At 43.2% G+C, this 10,880-nt stretch overlaps 1 protein-coding gene across 2 annotated transcripts; it reads left to right on the top strand.

Moving 5' to 3' along the window:
- Positions 1-1,070: 1,070 nt before the first annotated feature.
- LOC135261504 (zinc fingers and homeoboxes protein 1-like) lies at positions 1,071-9,369 on the top strand. Of its 2 annotated transcripts, none has more exons than XM_064347857.1 (3): positions 1,071-1,512; positions 3,472-6,207; positions 6,584-9,369. In XM_064347857.1, exon 2 carries the CDS (start codon positions 3,503-3,505, stop codon positions 6,188-6,190), a length of 2,688 nt encoding a protein of 895 aa, XP_064203927.1. In that variant the 5' UTR covers positions 1,071-1,512; positions 3,472-3,502; the 3' UTR covers positions 6,191-6,207; positions 6,584-9,369. The 2 variants fall into 2 exon arrangements, with proteins under 2 accessions (XP_064203927.1, XP_064203926.1); XM_064347856.1 differs by having other exon boundaries at positions 3,345-6,207.
- Positions 9,370-10,880: the final 1,511 nt, after the last annotated feature.

Here is a 10,880-nt window from a genome sequence, read left to right as displayed (position 1 = left end):
ATGTTACTTCCTGTATAAACCATGCCCACTTCCGGTCTTTTTATGCAAATACAGATACACAGACAGATAATTTTGTTGGTTGAACAGATACAGATACAGATAATGACGTCTCTGCACACCCCTAGCTTAGACATTTAACTTCACTTTCAATACAGTGAGTAGCCGAATCTGGGCTTGCCGCCAAAGGTAGAGCTATCGTGGGGTGGAGAATCAACTGATGTATTCAAGGCTTATTTGTAAGAAGTGCACAGCATCAATCAGGGATATATTTAGATATTATTTGTGTCAGGAAAAAATAGAGGTGGGGTGTGTATGCACGCACACAGCCCACCTCTAAGAGCCCCCTGAACTCACTAATGCCCAGAAAAAAAGCTTTCCCTTAGACCCCCTTAGTTCCACCCCTTCCATTAACATTCTAATATAGTACACATAAAAGAGTACAACTGGCAGTAGGTTTGTCTGATGAAAGGGCAATTGGAGGGCATGTCATGTTTTCTATTTGTATGGATGTATTCAAAGTATGATGGGTGTAAGACTGAAGACGTACTCAGTACCTCTCACAGACATGTCTAGTATGTCAAAATCCTAACTTCATTTGTTGCAGTGCAAGGCAACTAAGAAAAGCATCATTTGTACTGTATTGCTAATGAAAGGAATCTGTAGGACGTGTTTGAATGCACTGGTGAGTACTATTCTATTCTTATTGGACTTGTGTTTCAACCTCTGAATATCACCAATAGAATTGGGAAGAGACGGAAAGAAAATAAAGATTTTGCTGTTCATACCGAGGTGGTTTGACGCAGAGTAGTTAATATCGTATACTCGAGAACACAAGTAGAACAACTGGACATACAGTAATGTTTCCCTTCGCAACATCCATCGCAACAAGTAACGTACAGCGGAGAAACGACTGACAGCTGCAAATTGTGACCGGCACCTAATAGCGTTACGTGTTTTGGTTGGCGTACACCTTTATATTATTGCAGGTACCCTCATCCAAGCATCCGTCTAATTATACACTTACTGTGTCAGTGAGATGCAAGTTTAGAGGGGCTTTCATAAGTTTATTTTCCAAGGTAACTAGTTTAACGACTTTGCAGCTGGGAGGGGGAGTCGCCTTGCGATGACGTAAGGACGTACTTCCATCGATGGTGACGCCCGGTCGATTAAAAAACTAGCTTCGATTTAGAATACACGAACTATTTTCTTTGTTCTGTAGTGTTGGCTAACTGTTTTCTGTGTAACTGCATGTACCGTAGATTCTTTTGAAAGCGAAAGGAGAAAGTAACGGAGGACAAAAAACATTCTGCATTTTTTGTTGCGCATCTGTGGCTACGGCAGTCGGACTTGTTTCGTCTGCCAGCCTCTGCTCTCTGTTGCTGCTGGAGCCTGTAGCTACACAACAACGGACTGTTCACTTGAGGGAGGGAGCGAAGAGGCTGGAGCGGAAGACAGCGGAGCAGAGCAGAGCTGCCCTCCGTTGAGCTATCGGCAGAGCGACTCTTCATTCTGGTACATCTCCAACGCGTTACATGTCCACGGTGCAATCAATCTCGACTGTCACAGCCTCATTCTCGCTGGTACAGTCAACAGGGTAGTGTTAGACCTTCCTTTGCCAACGAGGCTTGCTAGCCACCTACGGCTATACAAACTAGCTTGCCTGCGAGTTCACTTGAGACGGAAGCTCAGTAGCTAGCGAGCTAACTGACAATAACTTGACGGCTTTTGCGCCCCCCTTTTAAACACTAAGTAGCCAAGTTGGTAAAGTAACATTATATGGACGGGAACATCGAGTTGGCAGTCTTGTGACTTAGAAATTTAACCCCTTGCAGGCTAGTTTGCTTGTCATTTTTTGACGGACAGCTTTCTTTCGACGATGCTTTGTGCTTGAACACGTACAAAGTGTGGACGCATTTGTGCACTTTGCACACTTATTTTTATAGACGAAACTCGTCTAGGGCTCACCGAATCCGTTACTAGTCACAGCCTGCTAATCAAACCATCATGGAATTTGCGCTGCCGTTGCAAAGATAATTGAAGAGGAGACCTCTAGATTTCTGGTTTTTGTTGCTTCGTAATTTGACAATATAAACATGCAGTCAGCTGGTGTTCCTCAAAACATTTGACGCGGCAACAAACTAATAATCTAGTTGTGCACTCAGGTCTTCGTGCCCTTAAAAATTTTTTTTCCAGATTATACATCCTAATAATGTCAGATGAAACACTTTTTCGGACTGTATAGTGTCACAGTTGCGTACATACATTCATGGTTGGATGTGACGCCACTACTTAAATCATGATTCATGTTTACTTTGCAGGTATTTTTGACACATTAAGAGACATTAAGCAGTTGAGTAAAATATTGTTCAGCGACCAGGTGTACTCCGACATTTAGCCTAACAATACTCAGGTTGTCATAGCATTTGTATTGGCATTTGTAATCAGCACTCCTCTCTTGCCCTTTATTCATTCTTGATTGATGAAGCAGCTAGGTTTAGGTTCAGGTATAAAAGCAGAATCACATTTGTGATTGCTGTCCCAGTGCCATTTCCTTTAGCACAGTGGTTCCCAGACTGGGTCCTGGGGCCCCCCTGTGCATGCTGGTTTTTGTTCCAACCACAATCTCATAATTATAACAAGCTGTTAATTTTTCTTAATTTGGTGCTTTTCCTGTTTAAATTGATTTTTTTACCCTCTTAAGCCATAATATGTATGAAATAGCTTTGCATTCCACAATGAATAAAATTCCCATGTTGATATTGTGCTACACTGTGCTTATTGCGTTTAATTGCATATCAATATATAGGCTTCTAATGAGGTTGTAGAACGTGTTTTATTAAATAATTTTTTCCTTAAACTTATTAACACAATGCAGATTTGACTAATTTGCTTTGTCTTTGAATTCTTCATTATCTTCCAGATGGTTAGTTTTAGTGGCCATGTGTCCACACCATTACCATTTAGGAGCCTACTGATTCACAGCAGTCTTTAATTTGAAGCTTTACCTCTTTTTGTGCAATTGTTTGCACCATAACACAATATGCACAATATAAACATAGGAATTCTATTCTTTATTGCATGCATAGTTATGTCTAACACAGTGTGGCTTAAGTGGGTAAATAATCTGTGTGAAAAATACCTCATTAAGAAAAAGAAGAGCTTGTTAAAATTCTGGGATTGCGACTGGTTGGAACAAAAACCAGCATACCCAGGGGGGGGCCCAGGACCGAGTTTGGGAACCCCTGCTTTAGCCACTGTCATACTGCAATAAGTGTTTGTTCTGCATGCAGTTTTGTTCGTCCCAAAGAAACTAAATCTAAAGTTAGTCTTATTCTCTCCTGCAGGGAACGAGTGCAATACTGGGGACTGCTACATACAACGGAAATGTGAAATGAACTGTCAATGAGGAAGAATAATTAACAAATACGCTCAATTATTTTTTATTAGTTTTTTTTTTTTTTTTTCCCAAAGAAACCTTTCATTTGGGCATCATTGGCACGCAATGGCAAGTAAAAGGAAGTCAACAACTCCCTGCATGGTCCTTCCCTCTGAAACGGAGGAGCAGGACCCAGACATGGAGGTGGTAACAGATGGGGAGGAAGGAGCCGAGGACACGGTGGCAGCTCCCGTCGAAAATGCCACAGGCCCTGACGAAAATGAGCCGACCGAGGACGACATGCAGGCGGTTGACCGCTACATCAAAACCATGGACTCCAGCATGGCAGAAGGTGGCTACGAGTGCAAATACTGCAGCTTCCAGACCCCGGACCTCAACATGTTCACGTTTCATGTAGACACCGAGCACCCCAATGTGGTCCTGAACTCCTCCTACGTGTGCGTGGAGTGCAACTTTCTAACCAAGCGGTACGACGCACTTTCAGAGCACAACATGCGCTACCATCCCGGGGAGGACAACTTCACAAGGACCATGGTGAAGCGCAACAACCAGACCATCTTCGAGCAGACGGTCAATGACTTGACGTTTGACGGAAGTTTCGTGCAGCAGGAGGCAGGCGAGGAGGGAGGGGACAGCCCCGTCGCTGGCATCCCGCTCAGCAAGACCCCCATCATGAAGATGAAGAACAAGGTTGAGCCTAAAAGGATTGCCATGTCCCACAAGGTGTCTGAGGAGGACGAGGTGAAGGTGGAGAGCGAGGACGAGCAGGAGGCAACCCCGGCGGCCCTCCTGGCCCCTGCCGTCACCCCGATCCCGGTTGAGCAAGTCAAGCCCAGCATCGTCGTCAGCTGCTCAGGTCTGCTGCAGGCGGAGCCAAAGAAGACCATCATCAACTCTGCCACTATGCTCCCAGCAGGCCTGGCCCAGGTCCTGTCTGCCCTGCAGGCGCAGCAGAACTCCCAGACCCAGCTGCTGATACCGGTCAGCAGCATCCCCACGTACAACGGAGCCATGGACAACAACGCTCTGCTGGTCAGCACCTACAACAGGTTCCCATACCCCTCGGTGTCCGAGATCATGGGGCTTGCAGCCCAGACAAAGTTCACAGAGGAGCAGATAAAGATCTGGTTCTCCGCGCAGCGGTTGAAGCACGGGGTGAGCTGGACTCCCGAGGAAGTGGAGGACGCCAGGAGGAAGCAGTTCAACGGCACGGTTCACACGGTACCCCAGACTATCACCGTTATCCCCGCCCACCTCTCCACCGCTGCCAATGGCCTGCAGTCTATCCTGCAGACTTGTCAGATCATGGGGCAGCCGGGCCTTGTCCTGACACAGGTTGGCGGAGCCAACACCTTGCCAGTGACCACGCCCATCACGCTGACGGTAGCTGGGGTGCCCAACCAGGTGCAGCTCCCAAAGCCCGCAACCATACAGACGACCCCTGCTGCGGTGGAAACGAAGAAGGCCACCACAGTCCAGCCTCCTGCCCTGACCCCTCAGGAAAACTCTGCCCTCAGCCTGGACAGCCTCGGGATGCGGACCAAGAAGTCCAAGGAGCAGTTGGCGGAGCTGAAGTCTAGCTACCTGAAGAATCATTTTGCCAGTGACGCAGAGATTGCCCGGCTGATGAAGCTGACCGGCCTCACCAAGGGCGAGATCAAGAAGTGGTTCAGTGATACACGGTACAATCAGCGCAACTCCAAGAACAACCACATCTTCGTCTTCAACGAGAGTCCCCCCCGTGCTGGCAGCGGCGCCCCCATTGTAATCGACTCCAGTGACGAAACCACCGAGTCCCCCCCGTCCGGGCCCGTCAAAGAAACGCGCACCAAGACGCGCAACCCTTTCCCAGACTTCACGCTCCAGAAGTTCAAGGAGAAGACCCCTGAACAGCTGCTGCTCTTGGAAGAGAGTTACCAGAAATGCGACACGCCTACCGACGAGGAGCTGAGCAGGCTTAGGACGGAGACCAAGCTCACCCGGCGGGAGGTGGACGCCTGGTTCACGGAGCGGAGGAAAGCACCGGAACCCTCAGAACCTAAAGCGGAGCAGAAGGACAGCGAGGCAGTTAAATCGCCCCGGCAGAGGAGCCAGACCCCGCCCAGCGGACGGCGGCAGAGCCGGGACAAGATTGGAAAGAAAACCCCCGAGCAGCTCCACATCCTGAAGGCCGCTTTTGTGCGCACGCAGTGGCCCTCAGCAGAAGAGTACGACAAGCTGGCAGATGAGAGCGAGCTGCCTAGGCCTTACATCGTCAACTGGTTCGGGGACACTCGATACGCCTGGAAAAACGGCAACCTCAAGTGGTACTACTTCTACCAGAGTGGGAACGTTGGGGCCATAAATGGCAGTGGGTACAGGAAGAGGGGGAGAGGCAGGAATCGAAACCGAGGCCGGGGGTGGTCCCGGAGGAACAAACGTTCCTCAAACTGGGCCCGGTCGCCCCCTGCAATGAAGTTCAAGACGGGCAAAGAGATCCTGAAGGAGTACTACCTCAAGCACAAGTTTTTGAATGAGCAGGATCTGGATGAGCTGGTAGCAAAGTCCAACATGGGCTACGAGCAGGTGCGGGACTGGTTTGCTGAAGTTGGCAAAAGGGAGGAAATGGGCGTGGACCCGTTTCTCGAGGACGTGGAGGAGGAGCCGCAGGTGGAAGGTGAGAGCAAGACGGTGGCGGAGCAGCAGACGGAGGCCGCCGCCGATGAAGATGAGGAGGAAGATGAAACGGATGACAGTGATGCGTGGGAGCCCCCTCAGAGCGTTAGACGGACACAGTCGGGGTCGGAGGATTAGCAGTGACGATGATCCAGGTGCGTGAGACCTTGGGAGTGGTAAAGCGCAGCAGAGTGAATTTGTTGTCTCCCAACCCTGTTCCTGGAGATCTACTGTCCCGTAGGCACACTTGGTTCTACTAATTAGCAGCTCAGTGAGATCTCTAGCTGTTGAACGAGGTGTGCTTTGTTTGGGTCAGAGTGAACACCTACAGGACAGTAGATCTCCAGGAACAGGGTTGGTTACCACTAATCTACTGCATTGGGCAGATGTGCACTATTAAGGGTGCTTTCAGTACACTCGTCCATTAGCATAATTTTTTTTATTGATTTAAAAAAAAAAAAAAAAAACATTTCAATAAAAAGATGTTTTTTAAATACTAACTAATTATTTCCCCCCATTTTTCTCCCTCAGAATTTTCACTTTATGTATAAATGCAGAAGAAGATGGAAGGTGTTCATCTCTTTGCGGATTGAGCTTCAGCTGTGTTACGTAGCGGACCAACCAAATGCTAAGGGAGAGTTGCGGTAGTTTTCAAATCCAATGGAGAAAAATGTTTGGTGCCAAAGTAACGCTTCTGTGGGCGTTTCCTTTTTCCAGCAGATTGGCTACTCTATCTTGAGTCACGGCATCACCCTCACTATTAAACCTGTTAGCACATTATTTATTGGGTAAACTCTGACCACTACCTCTGTTTTTTAATAGGTCTTAGACCACTTCTAGGTGGTGAAACCTCACATAATTCTTACTGGTAATGTCATTACTTTTTGAGACCAAATGTTCTTGAACATTTGTGGCATCAAGTATTCTTTTTTTAGTTCAAACGAAGAACCCCTTATTTATTGCCGTCTCGTCGTTGTTTCAGCAATGACCTGTAAGGAGATGGGGAATGAAACTCAGATTATTGAAACCGGTACTTTTTGTCCTTAGATCTCCTTTTGATCTTAAATTATGTTTGACCAGTATTTGAACTCTTCTGCTGAGCAATGAAAGACTATTTATTCTAGTATTCATGTTTCAATGCTTTTTTTTTGGTTAACCAAATACGGGAGCTAATCAAACTTTTTCTATCCATTTCAATGGTTAGATATCAGGGTTGTATTCTTTTTTTAATTTTTCACCTTGAACATAAGGGACATGCTTATTTCTTGGTGAAGTAAACTCAGTTAGGGTCCTTTTGTCTGTGACAGGTCCTAACATTTTCCATGTTTAAAACCAAACTAAAGCAAAGACCTGGAGAAGTGTCCCTGCGCAAAGGAACACAGTTTTATCCAAATGTAAATTACTCCAGTGCACAAAATAGTGCTTTTTAGTTGTTTTTATATGTATAGATTTCTTTACAAATCACGGGTAAGAATATCTCTAAGCAGTGCAGTGCATCAGCGGCTGTGTGAGCCATGCAGACTGAGTTGTATCCACAGATACTACGTATGTGCACACAGTTGTGTTAAAAAAAATTGTTCAGGGCTAATGGAAAACGGGAATATTTTCTGCTGTCGTGTCTGTGTATGTGTGTGTGTGATTGTGTGTGTCTGTATGTGTGCCTGTGTGTGTGTCTGTGTGTGAGTGCATACGTGCGTGGGTGTACACGTCTACTAGTTTTTTTGTTTTGTTCTTTTAAATCAGGCTGGATGTTCCTGACTGGTCCTCCCCCTACAATTAGACTGTTCAGTTTTCAGATATGCAACAAAGTAACAAAATGTGACAAGATAGTAGCTTGGTTCGGCAATTTACGGGGTCAATTTTAAATACTGTACAATGAAATTGGTTTTTTTATTCCTCTAACAGCTGGCTTCTTAATATGTGAAAGTACTTTATGAAATTATTTATTTGTTGTATGTTTAAAAAAAAAACATAATTATAGTCACTTTTAGAGCAATAACAAATGAAAGTGTTCTGAACATAATCAGTGGCTGTTCCAGTCTGGACTGTAAATAAACTATGCTTAATGTTGTGAAGATTCACAGTTATTGTGCTTTGATTTCACCCATGAGAAGTTTGAGTATGGAGAACTCCAGAAGGACATGGGACATAGTCCAGGACTCGTACTAGCCTATACTGTGGACTACATGGTTTAGAGTGTCTGACACTCGTTAAAGACAGACAACAGTACCAAGGTCACAGGTACTCAAAAGACTGACTTTTGAAACTTCTAATTGGTCCAGAATGTTCCTGCTCTAAAACCACTAAGGAAAAGATAAAGTTGACATTCAACTTGTACATATAATGTAATGCCATGGTAATTGATCTGTAGTTTTTAATTATTTCTAAAATACTTTTTCTAATTTACAATAATACTCAGCTTAAGCTTGACTTCAATCCATTTTGTGGTGTATAAAAGAAAATTAAGGAATACAGTAGTTGGTTTGGCCATTTTGTTTTGCTCACTTGAGTAAAGGAGTAAAAGGGGAAAGACTTATTTAAGATGTAAATGTGTTTTGCATTTCTTTCCTATGGATCTGTCCTGGCCCACCATCTTGACTTCAGCACATAACATCAAGGTCCTTATTGACTGTGTAAAGTTTTGCCTACCATGTGTTTAAATAGGTGAATCTTGTATATTACTATGATATGTTTTATTTTCCTTTTTCTGTAAAAAGAGTATTGAATGACTCTTGAAAGCTACTATTCATTGGACATGTTTGCTCATAGATGCAAAAATTCTCGCTCAAGTTAATTTTGCAAAAGCTGTTTTTTCCTGTAAGTGACACAGCTAAAATAATTTTAAAGAATAAATGCATCTGAAAATGCTTGTATGTGTACTATCCTTAGTTGTAAAATCAATGTCAGGCCTGCAACAAAGTTAAAAGAATAGGTGTGACATGATCGCTCATTACTGTCTATTCTTCTAAGGTTGCCTTTTTGCTTAGTAAATTTTGTGAAATACCTATGCTGAAAATCAAGCATGAAAATTTGCTATGTATATGGTTTATAAGTATTTTTTTTCTTTTTTTCTGATGAGGAATCTTTTGTGTTTTGTTTTGTTTTTTAAATTACCTTGATACAGGGCAATACTGTGGACCCATGCAAATACTCTGTCATCAGAAACAAGCTTTGTTCTCTTGAACTGAAGCTATTGTTGAGTGCAATTTAAGACTGAAAGATGTTTTAACAAGCTGTGGCTTTCACTTGGGTAATACAAATTATATCTTTTATACTGATGTGTTTGGAAACCATGCTCAATAAACCACTGAAGAAGAGATGGCTGTCCGTGATTTTTTTTTCTTAAATAGCTTTTCTTAAGTTACACATATTAAGCTTTAAAGTCTAATATATTTCCACACAGCTATGATAATGGTTTCACCACATTGAAATGGAAGATGTGAATTTTCCCCCTCAAGGTGACTGATGAATTTCCATTTCCTATTTGAGATGTATCGAATTTTGACAACAGAATTCTAAATTACATCATTAATTTTTTCAACTGATATGTTGTTTGATATTTCAGCTGTCTCCATAGCTACACAAGTATAACAGTGGTAGAACGGTTGTTGCAAGTGGAGTGGTCTAACCCTTATCGAAACCTCCAGTTTACCTACAAGCTTGGAATCGTGGCACAGTCTTAATTCATATAATCACTTAGCTGGTAAGATCTCTGCATTTTACTGCAATATATTTTGATTAAGTTCAGGCAAAATGATTCATTTTACAAAATGGTAATTTAGCTGATTATTACTGAATTAGTATAGCTGTCCACAGAAGGGAGTTCTGGCCATGCAGAAGAAATCTTGAATAGTGACAACCTGGAGCAGTTCACAGTGGTTTCTGAAGTTCACATCCTTCACCAAAGTCACCACACTAACAGAGCTTGGTCACAGTGTTGCATAGTAAGGATTGATTGAGCAATGACTTTGTAACATCCCTCAATACTTGATTGAATCTTTACTAAACAAAGGTCATTTGGGGAACTTACAGATGGGTGCCATTGTAAACTGACCATGGCCCTAGTTTTCCATCCTTATGAAAATCCACTTAAAATATGTAGCCACTAACAACTAATTGTACATTGCTGCTTTCAGATTTCTGGTTTTGGAAAACCTGGAAAAAGAAAATGTTCTGTCCTCTCACCTCCCCATTTGCCTCCTTTTTTCTTGCTTTACTGCATAAGAACGTAAACTCCAAGACGTCATTACAGTCTTAGTCTGGATTTACAGTACAGGCTCTAATTATGAGGCCACCTGTGTTCAAATTAAAAAATTTTTTTTTTTTTAAACATTTTTTAAACTTCAGGTAGAGAAGAATTCAGTTAATATATGCACATTGAATAAAAAAGCCTTTCTACCTACAATAACACAAAAAGATTATTGTATTTTCTTTTTTTTTTTTTGTGAGAACTCACAATTCAGTAGGAACAAGAATTCATGTTAGAAATCAATGGGCCAGTTTCACAGACATGGATTAAGGCCAGTGGTAACCAACCTGGTTCCTGGGGATGTAATGTCCTGTAAATTTTCACTGTAAACCTAACAAAGCACACCTCATTCACAACTAAAGATCATGTTGAAATTAGTGTTGAAATGAAAACCTAAAGGCTGGTGGATCTCAGAAACAGGGTTGGTTACCACTGTCCAAGACTAAAATTAATTTTCAATGGAGATTCTCCATGCAAAACTCAGTTCTGTTCAGGACTAACCATAATCTGTGTCTGTGAAACTGGTTTTAAGAGTTAGACTACATTTTGTTAAATTTTAAAATGTACTCGTGATATTGT

Source organism: Anguilla rostrata, chromosome 8, assembly GCF_018555375.3.
Source record: "Anguilla rostrata isolate EN2019 chromosome 8, ASM1855537v3, whole genome shotgun sequence".
Lineage (NCBI taxonomy): Eukaryota > Metazoa > Chordata > Actinopteri > Anguilliformes > Anguillidae > Anguilla > Anguilla rostrata.
This window is presented reverse-complemented; position numbering and strand designations above follow the sequence as displayed.

Bases quoted from the DNA above. Each gene is read 5' to 3' on its own strand.
- LOC135261504 (XM_064347857.1), top strand. From the start codon at position 3,503: ATGGCAAGTAAAAGGAAGTCAACAACTCCCTGCATGGTCCTTCCCTCT.